General features: G+C 43.4%; 3 protein-coding genes across 6 annotated transcripts in view; 2 read left to right on the top strand and 1 right to left on the bottom strand.

The window, feature by feature from the left end:
• LOC125457482 (leucine-rich repeat-containing protein 34) overlaps positions 1 to 1,689 on the top strand; it is a 39,075-nt gene extending 37,386 nt beyond the window's left edge. The window contains exon 10 of one of the 3 annotated variants that reach the window (XM_048541710.2): positions 540 to 1,689. In XM_048541710.2, coding sequence (XP_048397667.1) covers positions 540 to 806 — 267 coding nt within the window. In that variant the 3' untranslated portion in view covers positions 807 to 1,689. The remainder of the gene's footprint in view (positions 1 to 539) is intronic. The other 2 variants (XM_059651171.1, XM_059651170.1) reach the window with 2 other exon arrangements.
• Positions 1 to 23,935, bottom strand: part of lrrc31 (leucine rich repeat containing 31) — an 88,418-nt gene that overhangs the window by 9,552 nt on the left and 54,931 nt on the right. Inside the window, exon 12 of one of the 2 annotated variants that reach the window (XM_048541703.2) lies at positions 6,685 to 6,796. The exons of the other annotated variant lie outside the window; for it this stretch is intronic. The gene's annotated coding sequence lies outside the window, so the exon portion shown is untranslated. Of the gene's footprint in view, positions 1 to 6,684; positions 6,797 to 23,935 lie in introns of those variants that run through there. 2 annotated transcript variants of the gene reach the window in all.
• The window catches only part of LOC125457481 (leucine-rich repeat and IQ domain-containing protein 4-like), a 29,696-nt gene continuing 9,508 nt past the window's right edge, over positions 3,748 to 23,935 (top strand). Inside the window, exons 1-4 of the mRNA XM_048541709.2 lie at positions 3,748 to 4,794; positions 10,651 to 10,824; positions 17,087 to 17,225; positions 21,462 to 21,658. Of these exons, the coding sequence (XP_048397666.1) occupies positions 3,748 to 4,794; positions 10,651 to 10,824; positions 17,087 to 17,225; positions 21,462 to 21,658 (1,557 nt within the window). The remainder of the gene's footprint in view (positions 4,795 to 10,650; positions 10,825 to 17,086; positions 17,226 to 21,461; positions 21,659 to 23,935) is intronic.

The raw sequence follows: 23,935 nt of genomic DNA, 5'->3' as shown, positions 1-23,935 counted from the left end.
AACAGCAAATGATGGAAGATGTGAGGTATTTTTACAGTTTTTGGTTCTTCACTGCACAGAGAGAAACAAAAATAAGACTGTTTCTTGCAGTCTAGAGATTTGAGTCTACCTCTGTATTGTTCCCACAGAAACTGTCAACTTGTCCAGGAGCCAACCAGAGTGTTGCTGTCATGCTGATAAGTTTGGCCCCACACAACTGGTCTCAGTTGGACAACCAGTCTGTCTCTGGGTGACCAAATCACACCCACAATGCCATGAAATTTTACATATATTCCCCACTGCTTGAATAATGTAACAATGTAATCACAACTCACAATGAGTTGCAGTAACTTGTTTTCAAATATGCAGCAGCTCCTTCCATAGTCTTTCATTTATAGCAATCATTTTCCCATTTTGGTCTACAATTCAAAGTAAAATACAAATGATGCAGTCTGTGCAATGAACTGTCTAGAAGCAGGGAGAATTCTGATGTTTTATTTGGCATGGAAGGCTGAGCAGAGATTACATGGTCTTCTAACATGTTTCACTTTATATTTCAGGATTTTGCAAAACTGATAAAAGCTGGGCGTTTGAAGCCAAAACGAACAGACATTAGCCCATACTGGATTGATGGAAGAGTCTACCTCTCTGAGTTAGCTCATGGGCTGCAATTGTATTATTACTGGACTCCCTTGTATGGCGATGTAGATGAGGCAGCCTGTAATGCCAACACATACCTGCTGAAAGATCCAAATATTTCCTTAAGCCAAATCGATATAGAAGAATCTGTAGATACTTCCAGCATTGAAGGAAACCAATCTTTCTAACATCTTTTTGACAGCTCTTTCTAGCAGCTATTCAATGAACCTCATTCATCTGCTTTTTATCGCTTCATAATCCTGAAAGTGTTCATTTTTAAAATATGCAATCAAACCCCTTTTGAAAGCTACCATTGAATCAACTCTACTAGCCCTTCAGACAGCACATTTCAGAGGACAACAACTCACCGCAGAAAATGTATTCTCATCTCCCATGATTCCTTTGGCAATTATCTCAAATCTATGTCGTTTAATTATTGATCCTTGTGCAAGAAGAAACAATTTCTTCTAGTTTTCTATTTTGAACTCCTCAATCAAATCTCATAACTTACTCTGCCTATGGAAAATAGACCAGATTCTCCTATCTCCCCATATATCTGATTCCCGAAATATCTCATTCCTGAAAACGTATTTGTGAGCCTCCTTCCTAAAGCATAGGTGACCAAAAGTGAACACAATACTGCAGCAGAGCCTGAAACAGTTCTTTATAAAGTGTTTACCACAAATTTGCTTGGTTTTGCACTCTGTGCCTTAATTTATTAAGTCAAGGATTCAGATGCCTGTTTAACAACTTTAATTTGTCACCTCTAAAGATTTCTGTACAATAAAACCCAGATCCATCAGTTTGCACACCTGCTTCAAAATTGAACCTTTTAAACATATGCAGCCTCAGATTGTTTGAAGTAGTATTGGTATAAATATTAACCTCAATTTAATGTCATTTGTATCAATGGGATATTGTTGTTTGTACTAATTTCTAATTTAGTATAAATTAGATTAAATGCCATGATTAGTATTGTTGAAACTCACACCTAATGAACCTCAGGGTCAATATTCCTTCTAAGCATGGCTGCACAAACACTCAGAAGGTCTATGCATGACCTCCTCTTCTGGAAACCACTGCAATGTATGGGCCTCAGAGGTCTGCACAGCAGCAAATAAAATTAAAGGAAACATAGTTTAGGATGCCTTACTACTGTAGTTGGGTGTACCAACCACAAGATGCACTGCTGCAACTCACAATGTCTCTTTTGGCAGTAACTTCCAAATTCACAGTGTCTACCGTGTAGAAGGATAAGATCAAGAGAAACAAAGGAATATTGCCACTTGCAAGTTCATCTAGAGTTTGCTCATCATTGTGATTTGGAAATATATTGGCACTGGATCAAAATCCTGGAATTCATGGCTGACTATCCAATTCAATACTCTGTTCCTTTCTCCCCGTATCCCTTTATCCCTTTTGCTCTAAGAACTATATCTAATTTCTTAAAAAAACAATCTTTTGGCCTCAACTGCTTTCTGTGGCAAAGATCAAAGTTATTGTCTTTGCCACAAATTTCATCCCATATCTACCATCTCCCCCTCACTCGTTAGAAATTGTCTGAAGTAGAGTTAGACTGCTTGCAAATCTGGGGTCATACCTTACCTCAAAATGAGTTTCCAACTACGTGCCTGTGCCTTCGCTATGACTGTATCTACCATCTACAAGATCCAGTGCACAAATTCACCAAAGATCCTTGGACAGCATCTTCTAAACTGGCAACCACTTCCATCTAGAAGGGCTAAGGGCTGCAGATGCATGAGAACACTACTACCTGCAGGGTCCCCTCTAAGGCACTCACTATCCTGATTTGGAAATATACCTTAGGTGTCGCTGGGTCACAGTCCTGGAATTCCTAACCTAATGGCATTGTGAGTCTACTTACAGCACACAGTGGGAACTGCAGTGGTTCAAGAAGACAGCTCACCACGACCATCTAAAGACAACTAGGTGTGAAATAAATGTTAGCCCAGCTAGCGCTGCCCCCCACCCCACATTGCATGAGTGAATAGAAAAAAAATTCTTCCCTGTATCTGCCAGTCGATAAAGGCTGCTAGTTTTTGTTCTCAGAACTCGCATAGTTTGTTGATATGCCAATGTTTTAAGCTAGTGTTTGATGACAAAAACACTCTGAAAGTCAACAAAAATCCCAGTGTACAGAGCAGTTGTCATACACTGCAAGGACTATCTATCACCAAGACATAAGAGCATGAGCGAAATTCCACTAGTTAAGCCTCTGGCACATTCTCTGGATTAAATGGAAGGATTCTTAAACAAATGCAAGTGTCATTCTTAAAGTCACAAGCATTCAGACTGAAATCCTGCAAATTTGACATCAGTTCAGATACTGAAAAATGGTTCCGCCAGCAAGTTTTATCTTTTCAATTGGTCAGTTTTGGTGGTGGGTAGAGTGGGAGGTGAGAGAGAAAGAAAATGCCACCACTGGCAGCTCCTCACCACCTCCCCAAGGAGCAACTAGGGACTGGCAACAAATACTGGGCCAGCCAGAAGCACTCAAATCCAATGAATGAATGAATTAAAAGCGGCAAGAATCAGACAACTCCCTCAGTAATAATGGGAACTGCAGATGCTGGAGATTCCAAGCTAATAAAATGTGAGGCTGGACGAACACAGCAGGCCAAGCAGCATCTCAGGAGCACAAAAGCTGACGTTTCGGGCCTAGACCCTTCATCAGAGAGCTCTCTGAGATGCTGCTTGGCCTGCTGTGTTCGTCCAGCCTCACATTTTATTAACTCCCTCAGTAATACAGCTCCGGCTCATGTTCCTGATCTGGGTTTTTGTTGATTTCTGCTGAGTCATCGCGTCTCTTGTCTCCATGGAAACGCCCTCCAGCCGCGAGCTGACACTCACAAACCTGGGTAAAGTGGGGGGAATCTGAGAGATTTTGAGGGGACTGAGGGCTGAAGTGTTTTGGGACGGTGTGAGGTTTGAAGAAGTGGTTTGATCCCTACACTGGATCTTTGAGGGGTGTTTGTGTGTGTTGGGGGTGTGTGGTGTGTGTGGGGGGGGGGGAACGAATGTTTGTGTGTGTGTGATTGTGGGAGGGGAGCGTTCGTGTGTGTGTGTGTGTGTGTGTGGTGGTGGGGGGTGGGTTTCCGCTGTTCCCAGATGTTGAAAGTGGGATTGCAGCACTTTTCTTGCGCCCCCGCCCAGGGGAGTGGGCGCTATGTCAGTGAAGGTGCAGATGTCCCGCTGGTACTGCGGGGCCGAGTCCTGTTCCAGGATTTTGGGGAGATGCAGTTGCCGAGCTTCCCGTCCGCCGTCTTCCAGCTGCAGCATTTGGAGGAGTTACACCTGGAGGGGAACTGCATCGAGGAGATCCCGCCGCAGATCGGGCGCTTGCGGAAGCTGCGGGTCCTGTACCTGAACGGCAACAGGCTGCAGAAATTGTGCGAGGAGCTGGGCGAACTGCAACGCCTGCAGAGCCTCGATCTGAGCGAGAACCCGCTCAACTGCAGCGCCCTCACCCACACCCTGTGCCGCCTGCGGGACCTGCGGGAACTGCGCCTGTATCACATCAACCTGAAGCAGTTCCCAGGCCAGCTCTGCAAGAAACTTCACCACCTGCAGCTGCTGGGCTTGTCCAGGAATAAGCTGGAGTTGCTGCCTTGGGAAATCAGCTGCCTCAGGGAACTGCGGCAACTTTACCTTCAATCCAACAACTTGCAGGTTTTACCCGCCGGCTTCTGCCAGCTGCACCATTTAGAGGTCTTGGATCTCAGGGAGAATGCAATGATTTACCTCCCAGAGGATATCAACTGTTTGCAAAACCTGAAACACTTGTACCTCGCCGATAACAACCTGACTTTTATTCCACAGGCGATGAGAGGCTGCAGCAGCCTATGTGTGTTAGACATCAGCAGGAATCATCTGGACGCGAACCACGTCTGCTCACTCCCAGGTTCTCTGGCCGAACTTGACCTGTCCGATAACCTTCTGCACACAGTCCCGGCTGTCATCTGCGAGCTCGGCGCCGCCTTGCAGCTACTCTACCTGAAAAACACGCACATAAGGAACCTCAGCTGCTGCTTCTCCGAGTTAACAGGACTTCGCCTTTTAGATCTCAGTCAAAATGTTCTCCGGTACTTTCCGAAGCAAATCTGCAGCCTGGGCCAGCTGGAGGTTCTGTCGTTGGATGACAGCAAACTGAAAGAGGTACAGACCTTCCTGGTCAAAATCGAGCACAACAGAGGGTGGGGCTGTGGAGAGAGAACTGGAGGAGGCAGTACGGGGAGTTAAGGGTTGGGGTGGCGGAAAAAGAACAGGCCTTGTAGATATTTTCCAATCAACCTATTCAGAGATGTTATTACACAGCTCTGGAGCAGGATGTTAGCTGGAACGTGGGCTGCCTGACTCAAAGGGCCACACCACCACTGCACCACAAGAACCCCCTTTAAGGCAATTACCAGTAAGAATCTTACTGGAGAATCCATAAGATTCCTAGAGGCCAGGATTCAAATGCTAAGGGCTTTAGTAGCCATGGTATAGCAGATGGGACCGAAACGTCAGTTTTTGTGCTCCTGAGATGCTGCTTGGCCTGCTGTGTTCATCCAGCTTCACACTTTGTTATCTTGGATTCTCCAGCATCTGCAGTTCCCATTATCACTGATAGCAGATGGGAAGTTGGCTTCTACCAACAGAGAGGGATGTTAAAGATGCTAAACCCCAGATGGATGTTATGTGTCATTTGAGGATTGCAGACAGAAGGGAAGCTAGGTAAATTTGCCAATGACACCAAGATGGATGGAAAAGGCAGCTGTCAAGAGGAGTCCAGCAATGGGGACCACGTTTTCATGTCATAGAACTGGTAATCCAGTAGCCCAGGATCATTTCTGAAGAAGGGTCTAGAACCAAAACGTCAGTTTTCCTGCTCCTCCTATGCTGCCTGGCCTGCTATGTTCATCTAGCTCGACACTTGAGTTTCCCAAATTTTGTTCCATTTAAGTTGCAGGAAAGCTCAGCAGGCCTGGCACATCCAGGCAGGAGAAAACAGAGTTAACGTTTTGGGTCTGGTGACCCTTCCTCAGAACTGGGACAAAAACAAAGATGCTGGAAAAGCTCAGCAGGTCTAGCAGCATCGGTGAAGGAGAAAACAGAGTTAATGTTTCGGGTCTGGTTACCTTCCTCAGAACTATACACCCTCTACGCCTTGTTAGCCCAGGATAATGCTTTGGGAACATAATCCCTCCACAGTGGCTGTTGGCGTTTAAATTCAGTAATAGATCCGGCAATAAAAGTGGATAAGAGCTAAGAGAGTCAATGCTAAGAGCTTTAGCAGCCATTGTATAGCAGATGGGAAGTTGGCTTCTACCAACAGAGAGGGATGTTAAAGATGCTAAACCCCAGATGGATGTTATGTGTCATTTGAGGATTGCAGAAAGAAGGGAAGGTAGATAAATTTGCCAATGACACCAAGATGGATGGAAAAGGGAGCTGTCAAGAGGAGGCCTATTGCCACTAACAGTACCTGTGAAGCTGTCATTGATAGGCATAAAAACCCAATGGGTTCACCAATGTTCTTTGGGAAGAGAAATTGTTGTCTTTATCGAGTTTGATGTACATGTGAGTTAAATATCTAAGTTCTGAGGAAGGGTCACCAGACCCAAAACGTTAACTCTGATTTTTCTTCACAGGTGCTGCCAGATCTGTTGAACTTTTCCAGCAACTTTTGTTTTGGATCTACATGAGACTCTAGATGCTCAGCAATGTGGTCGACTCATAGCTGCCATCTGACATGGTTGAGGAAGCCACTTAGTTCATGGGCAATTAAGGATGGACTTTGCTGGTGACATTTGAATACAATGTAGAAAAACAAATGTAAAGAGCTTAAAAGGAATATAGATGGGTTACGTGATTGAGCTAAAATTTGACAGTAGAACAGAATTTGGGAAAATGTGAATTTATCCACTTTGGCAGAAAGAATAGAAAAGCAGATAATTATTTAAAAGGAAATTGACTGCAGAACTCAGTGGGATCTGGGTGCCCGAGTACACCAAAAGTTAGGATGCAACAAAAGCAAGTCATTCGGAAAGCAAATTGAATGTGGTCATTTATTGTGAGACGAACAGAATATAAGAACAGTGATCTTCTGTTGCAGTTGTATACAGTGTTCACAAGGCCACATCTGCAGTACTGTTTAGAGTTTCTGTCCTCTTACCTGGAAAAAATTGTAAATGTTTATAGAGCAAGTTAATGTCTTATTTCTACAATGAAAGATTTATCTTATGAAAAGGCGTTGGGCAAGTTCGGCATGGACTTGCTGGTATTTAGAAAACTAAGAAGCAAACTTATTGAAATGTATGATAACAAAGTGTGGAGCTGGATGAACACAGCAGGCCAAGCAGCATCTGAGGAGCACAAAAGCTGACGTTTCGGGCCTAAGCGGAGCAACTCATATTCCGCTTGGGAACCCTGCAGCCCAATGGTTTCAACGTGGACTTCACAAGCTTCAAAATCTCCCCTTCCCCTACTGCATCCCAAAACTAGCCCAGTTCGTCCCCTCCCCCCACTGCATCACAAAACCAGCCCAGCTCATCCCCTCCCCCCACTGCATCCCAAAACCAGCCCAGCCTGTCTCTGCTTCCCTAACCTGTTCTTCCTCTCATCCCTCCCTTCCCCCCACCTCTAGCCACACCTCCATTTCTGACCTACCATCTCATCCCGCCTCCTTGACCTGTCCATCTTCCCTGGACTGACCTATCCCCTCCCTACCTCCCCACCTATACTCTCCTCTCTACCTACCTTGTTTTCTCTCCATCTTCGGTCCGCCTCCCCCTCTCTCTCTATTTATTCCAGTTCCCTCTCCCCATCCCCCTCTCTGATGAAGGGTCTAGGCCCAAAACGTCAGCTTTTGTGCTCCTGAGATGCTGCTTGGCCTGCTGTGTTCATCCAGCTCCACACTTTGTTATCTTGGATTCTCCAGCATCTGTAGTTCCCATTATCACTATTATTGAAATGTATACAATCTTAAGGAGAGTCAACAGGATGGATGTTGAAAGGATGTTTTCTCTTGTGGAAGAGACTAGAACCAGGGGCATAGCTTAAGGATGTGTGGTCTCCCTGTTATAATGGCGATTAAGTGAAATAGTTTTTTTTCTCAGAGCTTTGCTAGTTTATGCAATTCTCTTCCTACAAAATTAGTGATGGCTGGATCATTGAATCTATTCAAAGGAGCGTTAGATAGATTTTTGATAGATTGGGAGTCAAGAGTCTGAGGGGTATAAAGGAAAGTGGAAATGAGACAAAATTAGATCAGCCAACATGTTATTGACAGGCAGAGCAGACTTAAACGGCTGATTGTCCTTCTCCTTTTCCTAAGTCTCATGTTTCTACACAACTAATATTTTCAAGTGGACATAAAGAGCCACAGTGCTATTTGAATATAGAACATAGAACATTACAGCACAGTACAGGCCCTTTGGCCCTCGATGTTGTGCCGACCTGTCATACCGATCTCAAGCCCATCTAACCTACACTATTCCATGTATGTCCATATGCTTATCCAATGACGACTTAAATGTACCTAAAGTTGTCAAATCTACTACCATTGCAGGCAAAGCGTTCCATTCCCTTACTACTCTCTGAGTAAAGGAACTACGTCTGACATCTGTCCTATATCTTTCACCCCTCAATTTAAAGCTATGTCCCCTTGTGCTCGCCGTCACCATCCTAGGAAAAAGGCTTTCCCTATCCACCCTATCTAACCCTCTGATTACTTTATATGTTTCAATTAAGTGACCTCTCAACCTTTTTCTCTCTAATGAAAACAGCCTCAAGTCCCTCAGCCTTTCCTCGTAAGACCTTCCCTCCATACCAGGCAACATCCTAGTAAATCTCCTCTGCACCCTTTCCAAAGTTTCCACATCCTTCTTATAATACAGTGACCAGAACTGTACACAATACTCCAAGTGCGGCCGCACCAGAGTTTTGTACAGCTTCACCATAACCTCTCGGTTCAGGAACTCGATCCCTCTATTAATAAAAGCTAAAACACTGTATGCCTTCTTAACAGCCCTGTCAACCTGGGTGGCAACTTTCAAGGATCTGTGTACATGGACACTGAGATCTCTCTGCTCATCTACACTGCTAAGAATCTTACTATTAGCCCTGTACTTCGCCTTCCGGTTACTCCTACCAAAGTGCATCACCTCACACTTGTCTGCATTAAACTCCATTTGCCACCTTTCAGCCCAGCTCTGCAGCTTATCTATGTCTCTCTGCAACCTACAGCATCCTTCATCACTATCCACAACTCCACCAACCTTAGCGTCATCTGCAACTTTACTAACCCATCCTTCTACGCCCTCATCCAGGTCATTTATAAAAATGACAAACAGCAGTGGACCCAACACCGACCCTTGCGGTACACCACTAGTAACTGGTCTCCAGGATGAACATTTCCCATCCACTAACACCCTTTGTCTTCTTTCAGCAAGCATTTGGCAGCATGTTCTTTTTTCAAGGAAACTCAAGTTCTAACCTATCAAGACATAGGAACTACTATTAATGCAAATAGCTCCCGTTGAAGAAAAATTGAAATCATACACATTCTTGGTATACCTTCTAAGGAGCTGTGATTCCTGCCATAACATTGTTAGGTTATGAACCAGAATTAACCTCTTATTGAGATCTCTATCTGAAGATAGGTTCAATCCACAGCACCATTACCTCCATGGATGAGGAAGCACCTTGATACTCAACCCTATTTGGTTGCAATATGAACATATATTTCTTGGCCCTTGAAGTGAGACTTGAACCTGGAACTTCTGGCTCAGAGGTAGAGACACTATCCATTGTGCCACAAGACCTCCTACACTTAGCAGGATATTAATTGTTAAAATCTAATTGAATTATTAGATAGTCCAGGAACCAACACGAAGGTCTTGGGTTGAGTTGTTAGTCTCCCCACAGACCTTGACACATAATCTGGACTTTGGATTATTTGCATTGCCTTGATTTACTGTTCATCTGGAAAACATTCCCTTAATTTCAGGAAGATGTTGATCTTTCAGATCTAACTAGCTTCAGCTTTGTTGACAGCCTAAATGGATGAACATTCTGAGGCTCATTGACAACTCTCACCAAACTCCCTTGATCCCATTCAACTTTCTATTTGAGTTTCTCCCTTGTTCTGAAACTACATCACCGCTCTCGCCATTTCTGGGGAAGGGTCACTGGACCTGAAACGTTGACTGCTTTCTCTCCACAGATGTTGCCAAAGCTGCTGAGTTTCTCCAGCAATTTCTGGTTTGTTTCATATTTCTAGCATTCACAGTTCTTTGTTTTAAGTTCACCAGACCTATTCCTGGGATATTGGGACTGTTGTGAAGAGAAATCGGGCAAACTAAGCTTGTATTCTTTAGATATAGGATAGATAGGCTAGATTCAAGCAAGGTGGTTCCTCCAGTTGGCATTCTAGAGCCAGGATGTACAACTTAAAAATAAGGAGGATGCCACTTGGGCTTGGAATGAGAATTTTTACCAACTCAAAGAGTTGTGAACCTTTGAAATTCTCTACTGGAGAGGACTGAAGGCTCAGTCTTTGAAGTATATTTAAGGTAGAGAAGGTAATCTGAAATCCGTCAGTGATATATATATAAGGGTTAAGGGGGAGTACAAGGTATTAACGTGGGGCAGGGTCAACAAGCTGAATGGCTGACTCCTGTTCCTATGTTCCTTTAGAATCTTTTTTAGCAGCTTTCCTTTTAATCATGTGTATTATGTCTAATTGGAAGCAACTGCAGGCATCACCCACAAACAACTGCCAGTAAATGACCCTAGGCTAGAAATGTAGCCAGAATCGAGGATATGCTTTTGTGGTGGGAGAAAGTCCTGTCGTACAGGACCAGTTGTCCCACCAAGCAACAGGAAACCACCAGGGAACAAACCAAACAAACAGTATAACTCTGGTTCTAGTGGCAATTGATGTTTAATAGGTAGTTGTGGTCTGAGATCACCAGATGACACTCCCATATTTCATTGGCAACAACAAAATCCTCATTTAATTCACAGGTCGCTCCAGGAATAAAGAATTTGAGCAAGCTGAAGACTCTCGGTTTAACTGGAAACAGGTTCCGGACATTTCCCCAAGAAATTTGCTCCATTCAATCCTTGGAAAAATTATACCTGGGACAAGATCACGGGATGAAATTCATCCACGTACCTGAGGAGATTTCCCAACTTGTGGTAAGGGATGAAAAATTGGCGTGTCAAAGCTCTGTGAGCTCTGACAAGCTCTGGTTAGTCTGGACAAGGGGGATATATCTGAGATGAATAGCTGTTGAGTTGGTGACACTTGCCAATGTTCTCTGTATAAATGGTCAGTGCCTTAGAATGGAGTGATGGTGGTAAAGTGACAATGTCGCTGGATGTGTTGTCCAGACGCTAAAGTTCTGTGGATTTGGATTCAAACTCAACTGTAACAGTAGGTGGGTTTAAATTCAATTAAAAAATTAAATGTAAAGCTAATCTTAATAATAGCAGCCATGAAATATTACTAACAAAAAAAAACCCATCAAGTTTACTAATATCCTTCAGTTAAAGAAATCTGGTGTACATCTGACTCCAGATCCCTAGCAATGTTCTTGACTCTTACCTCCCTTTCTGAAATGGCCCTAACAGAACACTCAGTTCAAGGATAATTAGAGATGGGCAACAAATACTGACATAACATTGAATAAAAGAATTGTATCTGTGGTTAAATAATATTACCAAATCATAGTTAAGTCTCAATGTGTTGGTCAGAATGTTCAAACTAGATTGAAATGTTGGGCATCATGAGATTTTAGGATAGTTTTGCATGTGTAAAGTCAGTGATCAGTTTGAGTGTAGATTTGAGAAATCAAAGTCACTGGTGAGAGTTGTTCACAGATCCCCTGACATTAGCAACACTGCAGGACAGAGCATAGGCCGAAGGGCCTGTTTCCACACTGTAGGTAATGTAATAAAAAAAAAGATAAAATAAAAAATTCTGGATGCTGGAAATCTGAAACAAAAACAGACATTGCCAGAGTAATTCAACAGATCTGGCAGATGTGTGGAGAAAAAGGACAGTTAATATTTGAAGTCCAATGACCCTTATTCACCTTGTACAACATCTTCTTTAGCTCCTCTCCATTTCTTCAAATCAAAGGCATGATAATAGATACCCAGTGGACCCAGTTATGATTTCTTCAAGGTGGGCATCTCACAGATGCTGCCAGACCTGCTGAGTTTCTTAAGAAATAAGAGGTTTGAAAGAGCAATAGTCAAGGGTGACTTTAATCGTCATATCAGGTGGACAAATCTAAGATAGCCTGAGTTCAATAATTTCAGGGCCCAAACTCTCCCATGTCCCAGCCACCGACTCCACACACAAGACCTTGTTATCACATATCCTGCCATGACACACTGCCTGTTATTAGTCATTTACAGTCCCCATTAACAACTATTCACCTTCCAAGCCTGATCGTTATCAACTCTTCGCCTGTCCAACTCTTTAGGTTCTCTATCCTATCATTTACTCTCTATTCCATCTCCCTCCCCTTTTTTCTGCATATAAACTGACATTCTCCCAGCCACCATCAGTTCTGAGGAAGGGTCACTGGACCCAAAATGTTAACTCTGTTTTTTACTTCACAGATGCTGCCAAACCTGCTGAGCTTTTACAGCAACTTTGTTTTTGGACCCAGTTATGCCTGTCTCATAGGTTGACAGAATCCCTAGACCGTGGAAGCAGGCTATGCGACCTATCAAGTCCATACTGACCCTCCTGAGAGCATCCCACTACCCCAACCCTATCTCTGCAACCCTGCATTTCCCTTTGGCTAACCTACCTAGCCAGCACATCTTAGGATACTATGAGCAATTTAGCGTGGCAAATCCACCAAACATGCTCCTTTTTGGACAGTGGGAGGAAACCAGAGCACCTGGAGGAAGCGCACACAGACACAGGAAGAATGTGCAGTTGCCCAAAGGTGGAATTGAACCCGGGACCCAATCACTGTGAGGCAGCAATGCTAACTGCTGAGCCACAATGCCACTTCTTAGTGGGATACATGGAACGTTTGTTGTTACAGTCCTGCTCGATGTCCCTCCCTTACAACTCCTTCCCCTGTAATTGCTTCCCTCTCTCATTTGGAATTGGAAAAATGATCAACTTTGCTTCCAATCTTCACCCTGTTATCACTTTCATCTGGTCAATCTCAGATTCCTTCCTTCCCTTTCTCAACATCTCAGCTTGCATTGCCGGGAATAGACTGGCCACCGATATCCACTACAAACCCACTGACTCCCACAGTTACCTGTACTCTCTCACGCCCTCCTTCCTGAAGAGACTGCATTTCTCTAAAGAGGAGTCACTGGTCCCAAAACGTTAACTCTGTATTCTTTCCACAGATGCTACCAGACCTGCTGAGTTTTTCAAGAAATAACAGAGGTTTGAAAGACCAATAGTTGAGGGTGACTTTAATCTTCGTATCAAGAGGACAAATCCAAGATAGTCCGGAAATGAGTTCATAATATATTCCATGGCAATTTTGTAAAACAAATACATTCTAGAACCTACTAGGGAAATTGTGAAGGCATGAGGCACAATTTGGCTGAGGTGGATTTGGAAAATATATGAAAAGGCATGACCATACAGAGACAATAGATAGTCTTTATAAACAACGAGTGTAAAGCTACTATAAATTCCTTCAAGATGCAGACACTTAAAAATGGTCAGTCAACCATGGTTAACAAATAAAGTTATGAATTACATAACATTGTTTAAAAAAAGTTGTAAATTTGCCAGAGTAATAAAAAATCTGAGTCTGTTTTTTCTCTGCAGTTCACAATTCTGCTCGTTACGTTTTGACATTATGTCTGTAAGAAACCCGAAGTCAAACAACCAGGCATTGTCTGACAGCTCAGTACACATTTCATTCCTTAAAAGAAAAGTGATGATTTCAGGCGTCAGAACTAAAACCCTTTGCAGCATCTTCCATCAACTTAATCAACACAAATGATAGAGCTAAACAATCCCATAACCAATTGTTCAGATCTAAGCTCTGCAGCCCTGCCACATCCGGTCGTGAATGGTGGTGGGCAGTTGAACAACTCATTGGAGGAGGAGGCTCCACAAATATCCCAATCCTCAATGATGGAAGAGCCCAGCACATCAGTGCAAAAGATAAGGCTGAAGCATTTGCAGCAATGTTCAGCCAGAAGTGCTGAGTGGATGATCCATCTTGGCCTCCTCCAGTGGTCCATAGCCTTACAGATATCAGTCTTCAGCCAATTTGATTCACTCCATGATATCAAGAAATGGTTACAGACATTGGATACTGCAAAGGCTACAGGCCGCGACAACATTCCAGCAATAGTACCGAAAACTTGTGCTCCAGAACTTGCTGCGTCCCCTAGCCAAGATACAACACTGGTATCCAGCCAATAATGTGGAAAATTGCCCAAGTATGTCCTTTACAACAAAAGCAGGACAAATCCAACCCAGCCAATTGCTGCCCCAGTCTACTCTCAATCATCAGTAAAGTGATGGAAGGTGGCATCAACAGTGCTGTCAACAGTAGCAGCTGCCCAGAAATAACCTGCTCAGTGATGCCCAGTTTGGGTTCCTCTCAGCTCCTGACCTCATTATAGCCTTGGTCCAAAAACAGCTGAATTCAAGAGGGGAGTTCAGAGTGATGGACAAGGCTTCATTTGACAGAGCATGGCATCAGGGAGCCCTCGTGAAACTGGAATCAATGAGTATTGGGGCAACCTCTCCAACCTGGTTGGAGTTACACCTGATACACAGGAAGGTAATCCTGGTGGTCAATCATCTCAGCTCCAGGACATCTTTACAGGAGTTCCTCAACATAGTGACCCAGAGCCAACCATCTTCAGTTGCTTCAATGAACTTCCTTCTACCACAAGGTTAAATATGGGGATGTTCGCTGATGATTGCACAATGTTCAGCACCATTTGTGACTCCTTTGAGACTGTCAAATGTAACTAGATCTGGACAATATCCAGGCTTGGGCTGACAAGTGGCAAGTGAAATTCACGCCAAATGCCAGGCTCTGACCATCACCAATAAGAGACAATCTAAGCACCGTCTTTTGACATTCAATGGTATCACCATCACTGAATCCCGCACTATCAACATCCTGGGTGTTATCGTTGACCAGAAACTCAATTGGACTCACCACATAAACACAGCGGCGACAACAGCAGGCCAGAAACTAGGAATACTGCAATGAGTAATTCACCTCCTGACTCCTCAAAGCCTGTGCATCATCTACAAAGCACAAGTCAGGAGTCTAATGGAATACCTGCACTTGCCTGGATGAGTGCAGCTCCAAAAACACTCAAGAAGCTTGACACCATCCAGGACAATGCAGCTTGCTTGATTGACACTACAGCCACATGCATTCACTCCGTCCACCACCAATGCACAATAGCAGCAGTGTCTACTTTCTACAAAATTCACCAAAGATCCTCAGACAGCACCTTCTAAACCCATGTCCTCTCCATCTAGAAGGATGAGAGCAGCAGACATAATGGGAACACCACCACCTGAAGTTCTCCTCCAGGCCACTCACCATCCTGACTTGGAAGTATATCGCTGTTCCTTCACTCTGTCGCTGCGTCAGAATCCTGGAATTCCCTCCCTAATAGCATTGTGGGTCAACCCACAGCAGGAGGACTGCAGTAGTTCAGGAAGGCAGCTCACCCACCACCTCCTCTTAGGCCAACTAGGGAGGGGCAAGAAGTGACACCCATAGCCCATAAATGAATAGAGAAAAATAAAGAAAAAAACCACCTCACCTCAGTATGGAAAATTCATTCACCATAGATAATGGATAGAATGTCAATCCAGTCGACTACTTTGTCCTGACTGCTATCAAATTTCTTGAATGTTGGCAAAACTGGACTCATCCAGCCAAATAAAAAGTATTTCATCACACTCCTGACTTTTGCTTTGTTGACGGAGTTCAGAAAGTTAATTACTCACTGCAGAAATCCTAACTTTGAACCATCACTTGGAGCTGTAGATATGTTGATAGTGGGGATTTAGTGATGGTATTTTCATTGAATGTCAAGGACCAATGGTTAGATTCTTTCTTCTTGGGGATGACTACTGACTAACACTTTGTGTTACTTTCCATTTATCAGCCCAAACCTGAACATTATCCAGGTGTTTCTGAATTTGGCTTCAGTATCTGAGGAGTCGTGAATGATGCTTACTGTTGTGCAATCATCAATGAACATCCCCATCTCTATCCTTATGGTGAAGGGAAGGTGAAGTCACTGAAGATGGTTGGCTAAGACACAAAACCTGAAGATCTCCTGCAGCAATGGCCTAGAGCTGAAATCAAACTTTCTACAACTGCACCATTTTCCTTCATGCTAAATATGACTTCAAACAGTAGGAGCCTTTTCCCATTATTCCCATTGATGCCACATTCAGTCAAATGTAGTCTTGATGTGAATGGCAGTCACTCTTGTCTTTCCTCTGGAATTCAACTGTTTTGTCCATGTTTGAGCTAAGCCTGCAATGAGATCAGGAGTTGAGTGGTCCTGGCTTAACCCAAATAGAGTATCAGTGATAATAAAATGTGAGGCTAGATGAACACAGCAGGCCCAGCAGCATCTCAGGAGCACAAAAGCTGACGTTTCGGGCCGAGACCCTTCATCAGAGAGGGGGATGGGGTGAGGGTTCTGGAATAAATAGGGAGAGAGGGGGAGGCGGACCGAAGATGGAGAGAAAAGAAGATAGGTGGAGAGGAGAGTATAGGTGGGGAGGTAGGGAGGGGATAGGTCAGTCCAGGGAAGACGGACAGGTCAAGGAGGTGGGATGAGGTTAGTAGGTAGAAGATGGAGGTGGGAGGAAGGGATGGGTGAGAGGAAGAACAGGTTAGGGAAGCAGAGACAGGCTGGACTGGTTTTGGGATGCAGTGGGTGGAGGGTAAGAGCTGGGCTAGTTGTGTGGTGCAGTGCGGGGAGGGGACGAACTGGGCTGGTTTTGGGATGCAGTGGGGGAAGGGAGATTTTGAAGCTGGTGAAGTCCACATTGATATCATTGGGCTGCAGGTTTGGAGCATAGTTATGTATTTGTTATTACTCACTCTTGGGATGTGGGTGATTTTGAACTTACTGAAGCTACACTCATTGTGTTGCAGAGAGCTGTACCACTGTCCCTACCTTCATTGAGCTCACAGCCCTGGTTAGGCTGATGTCACTGAACAGTTTGGGACATCACACTTTAACATATATTGACCTTGCCAAGGGTGTGGATTTACCAGCATGATACCCGGACTTGAGGTTGAAGTACAAACCTAGGATTTTATTCACAGAATTTTGGACGGTTAGGAGTTAAGATTTTCAGATGTTCAGGAGGATTGATAGCTCAGATACGGAGAAATTATTGCCTGTGGTCAGATACTTGTGGTTTGTGTAACTACAGCCTGTATTGTTTTTTTTCCAGAACCTGAGAGAATTATACCTCGAGAACAATGAGGTTGAGATTTTGCCATCAACAATTGGATTGCTCCAGAACTTGATTGTGCTTGACTGCCACGAAAACCGTTTACTGGAATTACCTCAATCAATTGTGGACATCACTGGTACTTAGCTCTTTTTTTCAGCCGTCACATTTGCATCCAACGTGGTATAAAATAAAAAAGGTCTGGCTGAGTTAGTCAATGTCAGGAGACTCCAAAAACTCAGGTGGGAAAACAAAGATGATGACCAGAGATTTCTGTGGAAAAACTCAAATGTTACTGGCTAAACAGTGGAAATCTGAGATTGGAGACATCTCTGTATCCTTCCCTCCAAATTGCTCCACCTCCTCCCTGAACTAAATCCCCACATTCATAGTCTTTTTTCATACCCTCGCCAGTAGGACACTATTGATGAGTCTGTGACAGGGCTATAGATCATTTGAGAATGGTTCTTCTTTTGCTGCTGTCAATATTCAACATCAAGGGTGAAGCTGAAATCTGTGCAGGGGCTAGAGGCAATAAGCTCTGAGGCAATAATATACAACTGAGGTCAGTTAACTTGGTACAGACTGAAGAGTAGACCTGCTTAGTGACACCAAAAAGGCAAATTGCACATGTTTGTTACTTGTTGTTAAGGAGGAGGCTGTTTTTTTACATCCAGCAGCCTCTGATTTTATGGACACGAAAATCATGATCAGAATTTTATGGCTCCAGGCACAGGAATGGCAGGCTGGCAGAGGATGTGCGGTTACTTATAGGAACCATGCACAATGCCCATCATCCATCTGCCCCCATTCACATCCGCAATGATTTTGCCAGTGACAGAGCAGCAGAAGAGATTGTAGCCAAAGGTCCAGCCTAGATAGGTGGCCAATCAAGAGAAGATGCCTTTTTTTTGCCCTTGTTATGCCAACTGTAGACACCTGATCCTTCCCCTGCCCCCATGCCTTGTCCACCTGGACCCTACATCCTTCATCACATTCTACCAGCAAATAGTTTTGCCCAGGCTCCATTGCTATCTCTTCCCCAACAGCATTTGTGATGGTCCCGGTTCTTATCACTCTTGGTGACTGTATTTTCAGAAGCAAATTTCAATCCTAGTGGGGTTGTCCTGTCTCAACCCAATAAAAGGGCTAACAGCCATTAAATGGCTACAGGGCAACTTGCCAAGGAGAAGTGTCCTGCCTACTAAACACCCCAAGCATAAACTTCAACCTAATTAAGTGGAGACTAACACGAAAGTATAGCCAGTGTGAAAGGACCAATCATTTGTTTTTAAAAATTTGTCTCTTAGACCAGAAAATTCTGAACAAAAGGATGCCTCACGAACAAATGATGCAATTTTGATGAAAAATCATTGAACTGAAATGTCAACTTTTCTTAGACCAAAATGTACCTACTGTGTATTTCTGACATTTTCTGTTTTTATTTCAAGTAAATGGCTGACTGCATTTTGCTTAAGAATGAATTTGATCACAGGTAGGCCCTCCTCTTACCTTCATAGAGTCCCTTCAACAAAGAAAAATAGAATCCCTCACACCCTGCTTTCTGTAAGGACTTCATCCCATTCTCCCAGTTCTTCCACTCTGTCAGATCTGTTCTGATGATGCAACCTTTCACAAGTGGGGCTGGGTGGGAGGGCTTCAGAAACATCCATCTTTTTCCTCAACTGAGAATTCCCTGCTACCATGGTCAAGAGGGCCCTTAGCCGTGTTCGACCTATCTCTCACACTTCTGCCTTCACCCGTTTCCTTCCCATCTACAACATCCATAGGATCGCTTTCGTCCTCATTTACCACGCCACCATTCTCTGCATCCAAAGGATTGCCAGCCACCATTTCTGTCACCTCCAATGGGATGCCACAACCAGACACACATTCCCCTCCCCTTCTTTGCCAGCTTTCCGCAGGGACTGTTCCCTCTGGGACACTCGTTCACTCCTCTTCCAGTCCCAACATATCCTGTCACTCCCATGGCACCTTCTCGTGCAAGCACAGAAGCTATAATAGCTACCCATTTACTTGCTCCCTCTTCAGCATCCAAGATCCCAAACATATCTTCCAGATGAAGCAGTGATTTACCTGTACTTCATTCAATCTAGTCTCCTGTAATCACTGCTCACAATGTGGTCTTCTCTACACTGGGGATATGAAATACAGCTCAGTAACCACTTTGCAGAATACCTACTGTCTGACCACAAAAATGACCGAGTTTCCAGTTGCCTATCACTTCAACACAGCACCGTTCTCCCATGCCAACATTTCTGTTGCTGGCCTACTGCAGTGTTCTAGCAAGCCTCAGTGCAAATTGGAAGAGCAGTAGCTCATTGTCTACCTGGGGACCAGCAGGCTCTGGGACTCAACATCAATTTCAATAACTCTACAGCTTGATTTCAATCTTCCACGGTTTTTCCACCCACCCCACACTCAATCCTGTTCTGAGGAACGGTCACCCGACCCGAAACGTTAACTCTTTTTTTCCTTCACAGATGTTACCAGACCTGCTGAGCTCTTCCAGCAACTCTGTTCTTGTTCCTGTTGTTATGACATGGGTTGCTTTTAGCACAGTCACCCATTCCCACATACTGCAAGGCCCATTATCACATTATGTGTGCAGCATTCAGCACAGCAAACCCATTTTCTCACTCTTAGCTCTTACTATCACTTATTCAGCTTTTCTTCTGGCCTGGCCTGCCATCCATGATCTCAATGCTTGCCTATCCCATTTCATATCTCTCTATCTCTACCTCTCCACTCATCTCCAGTCCCTACCTCACCATCATAAATCCCACTATTTCCTAGATGCTAACAGTTCTGAAAAAGAGTCACTTGACTCAAAACATTAACTCTGCTTTCTTTACACAGATGCTGCCAGATTTGCCGAGTTTCATCAGCAATTTCTGTTTTTGCTTCAGATCTCCAGCATCTGCATTCTTTGTTTCATTCAAATATTCTTTACTTGGACGGTGATTTAAACAAAAAATTTGCAAGACCATTAGCCATGAATAATTCCAAATGATTCACTTGCACAAAACTTGGTCTCTTAAAACAAAATTAGCTCTTCAATCAATTCATACTCTCAATGGCCACAGGCCCAATTAAATCGATCTCTTCTCATAGGATAGTTCTGCCATCCCTAGAATCAGCCTAATGAACTACCACTGCACTCCCTTATGGCGAATATATCCTTTATTAGGTAGGGAACCCAAAACTACACTCTAGGTATGGTCTCAATTTCTGTACCTAATTTAGTTAAATTGTTTACCTGTAGCTAGCAGCTAATGACCTGCAATAAACAGCAATCCTTTTAACTACAGACAGCCGATCCATGCTTTCTATCCACTTGGGTTTGTAAATCTGGTAGTTTGGGAATTTTCCACATTTCTTTGAGAAACAATAACTATTGTGTTGATTGTAGGAATAAGTGTTTCAATTATCAGTGGTCTATCCCACTGAGGTGTGAAAATGGACCAAAAAAAAGAAAATCCATGATATTAATTTAAAGAACAGGAAACCTTTGAGTATAGGAGTTGGGATGTCATGTTGAGGTTGTACAGGACATTGGTAAGGCATCTGTATGTAGTTCTGGTCGCCCTGTTATAGGAAGGATGATTAAACTGGAGATGGTACAGAAAAGATTTACAGGATGTTACTGGGACTGAAGGGTTTGAGTTATAAGGAGAGGTGGGATTGGCTGAGACTTTTCCCCCCCGGAGCACAGGAAGTAGAGAGGGTGACCATATTATTTGTAAAATCATGAGATGCATAGATAAGGTGAATAGCAAGGGTATTTTCCCTAAGGTGGAGAAGTTGAAAACTAGGAGGCACATTTTTAAGGTGAAAAGAAAGAGGTTTGAAAAAGATGAGGAGTAACGTCTGTTTTTAAACACAGAGGAAGTGATGGATACAGGGACAGTTAGAATGTTTAGAAGATATTTGGATAAGTACAAGAACAGGAAAGGTTTGGAAACCTGTGGGCCAAATGCATGCAAATGGGACTAGTTTAGTTTGGGAAGATGGTCAGTGTGGACTAGTTGGACTGTTTCCATGCTATATGACCCTACGTTCAGGCTGCTCAAATATTGTTTCAACGTGTTCTCCACCATTTTTCATCTCACTCCCAACTTCTTGATTTTTAATTAATACCCCCATAGATATAGATATTCATTACAAACAACTTGTTTGAATCAATTTTGTGAAATATTGAAATTTCTCTGGAGAATGGTAGGTATTGGGAAAATATACGATCATAAACTACAGAGCCTACCTGTGGGCAATGTATAGACTTGAAAATTAACTTTAACTAACTTCAGTCTTTTGGAAAGAAAACTACTTAATTAAACATGGTGTGATCCCATAGGCTTGAAGCAGCTTTTAGCAAGTTGTAATCGGATAAGACATCTCCCAGCAAACCTTGAGAAACTGAAGAATCTAGAAGTCCTTTCCTTGGAGAGAAACCCCCTGGAAAAGCCTCTTGATGAAATTTGCCTTCAGGGAGTGTCTGCTGTATTCCAATACTTAGAGAAAATGAAGACTCAGAACTTAAAGGCAATCAAGGTATTAATATTTCCACTTTTTAAGATGTGTAAGACAGGTCAAAACAAAACACCTGGCTTTCAGAAATGATAATTACTTTGGCAGCATGTCAGTAGTCCCAGGTCTCAACTAAAAGGAAATCAGCTCTCCTTACCAAACTTACTTGAGACCCCTTCATCACAGCAATGTGACAGAAATTAACGCACCTCTGAAATGACCCAGTGAGACACCCAGCTTTACAAAGGAATGAAATTGGATTGTCCAATTTACACCACCTAGCACTGACACTGGCACCAGAAACAACAAGGGCATACACAGTCAACAATGGTTATATGGTCACCGTTAGCCATTAAGTTAATTAATTTTTACTCCAGACCTTTTGTTTTTTATTGAATTCAAATTTCATCGTCTGACATCATAAGATTCATTTGAATGTCCCAAGAATTTAGCCTGGGGCTCTGGATTATTAGTCCAACACCACTGTGTCCAAGAGGCTGTCTTACAGACTACAAGTAACAGTCTAAGACAGTCACCCTCATGGAATCATACCTTAGAAACAATTTCCCAGACATCACATTAAAATCCTGGATACGCCCAGAGGTGGCAATGCTACAGTTGCTCTAGGAGTCTCTAGCTTTGGCACCAGACCTTGTGAGATGTCATATCAGGCCAAACTTCCTGCTGATTACCACCTACCACTCCCCTTGAGTTGAGCAATCCATACTCCTTCATGTTTAATACCAGTTGGAAGTACTGAGGGTGGCAAGGGCACAAAATGTTTTTGGGGGAGAAGGTGGGGGGTCTTTAATGTCTGTCACTGAACGTGGCTTGGCAGCACATTTACTGACTAACCTGGGCAAGTCTTGCAGGATGTGGCACTAGCCGAGGTATTGTTGGAACCAAAAAGAGGGAAACGTATTCGGCTTTGGCCTCACCAAACTACCTGTCACCTATCATAGACATACAGCACAGAAAAAGACCTTTTGTCCAACTCGTACATGCCAACCGGGTTTTTCCAAACTAGTCTCACTCACCTGCATTTGGCCCATATCCCTCCAAACTTTTCCTATTCATGTACCTGTTCAAAAACCTTTTAAATGTTGTAACTGTATCTACCTCCATCTCTTCCTCTGGCAGTTCATTCCATATAAGTACCACCATCTGTGTGAAAAAGTTGCCCCTCAGGTCCCTTTTAAATAGTTTTCCTCTCACCTTAAACCTGTGACCTCCTATTTTTAAACTTCTCTACCTAGGAAAAAGACCTACGCTATTCACCTTATCTATGCCTCTCATAATTTTATAAACTTCTATAAAGGTCACGCCTCAATCACCTATGGCCCAGGAAAAAAAAATGTCCCAGCCTATCCTTTATCCAAAGCCTCCAATCCTGGTAAACTGCCATCTTTACCTGGTCTGGCTTACAAGTGACTCCAGATTCTCAACAAATGTGGTTGACTCATAACTACCCTCTGAGCAATTAGCGATGGGCAATAAATGTTGGCCCAGCCAACAACACTCTCATCCCCTGAAGAAGTAAAGAATAAAAGAAGTTAGCAGTGCAACCAGAACTGTATGCAGTAATCCCAAAATGACCTCAACTGTTGCAACATGACTTCCCAAATCCTATGTTCAGGATTCTGAGCAATGAAGGCAAGCTTGCCACATTCCTTCTTCACCACTCTGTCCACCTGTGATGCCACTTTCAAGAAACAATGTACCTAAACCCCTAGGTCTCATTTGACAATGTTCCCCAGGGCCCTACCATTAACTGTATGTGTCCTGCCATGGTTTGTCTTACCAAAATGCAATACCTTGCATCTAAATTTAACTCCATCTGTCACTCCTTGGCCCATTGGCCCTGCTAATCAAGATCCTGCTGTACACTTAGAGGCACTTCTTCACTGTCCACTACATCATCAACCTTACTAACCATACTTCCTGTAATCTCATACAAATGGTTTAAAATGACAAACAGTGGACACAGCACCCAATCCTTAAACACTACCGGTCACAGGCCTCCAAGCCAAAAAAATTACCCACCTCCACCATCCTTTGTATCCTAACGTTAACCCAATTTTTGTATTCAATTGGCCACCTTTCCCTGGATCCCATGTGATCTAAATTTACTAATCAGACTACCATACGGAGACTTCTAAGGATGACAGTCTTGGTAGAAGGCACCAGCTTTGTGGAGACAAAGAGCTGACTGTTATTTGAAATTGACTAAGTGTCAATTTTGGCAAGTTTTATAAAGGGTTTCCCTCTCTGAATCCTAGTGCGAATTCTAATACAATTTTC

Source organism: Stegostoma tigrinum, chromosome 14, assembly GCF_030684315.1.
Source record: "Stegostoma tigrinum isolate sSteTig4 chromosome 14, sSteTig4.hap1, whole genome shotgun sequence".
In the NCBI taxonomy this organism is placed as follows: Eukaryota; Metazoa; Chordata; class Chondrichthyes; order Orectolobiformes; family Stegostomatidae; genus Stegostoma; species Stegostoma tigrinum.
This window is presented reverse-complemented; position numbering and strand designations above follow the sequence as displayed.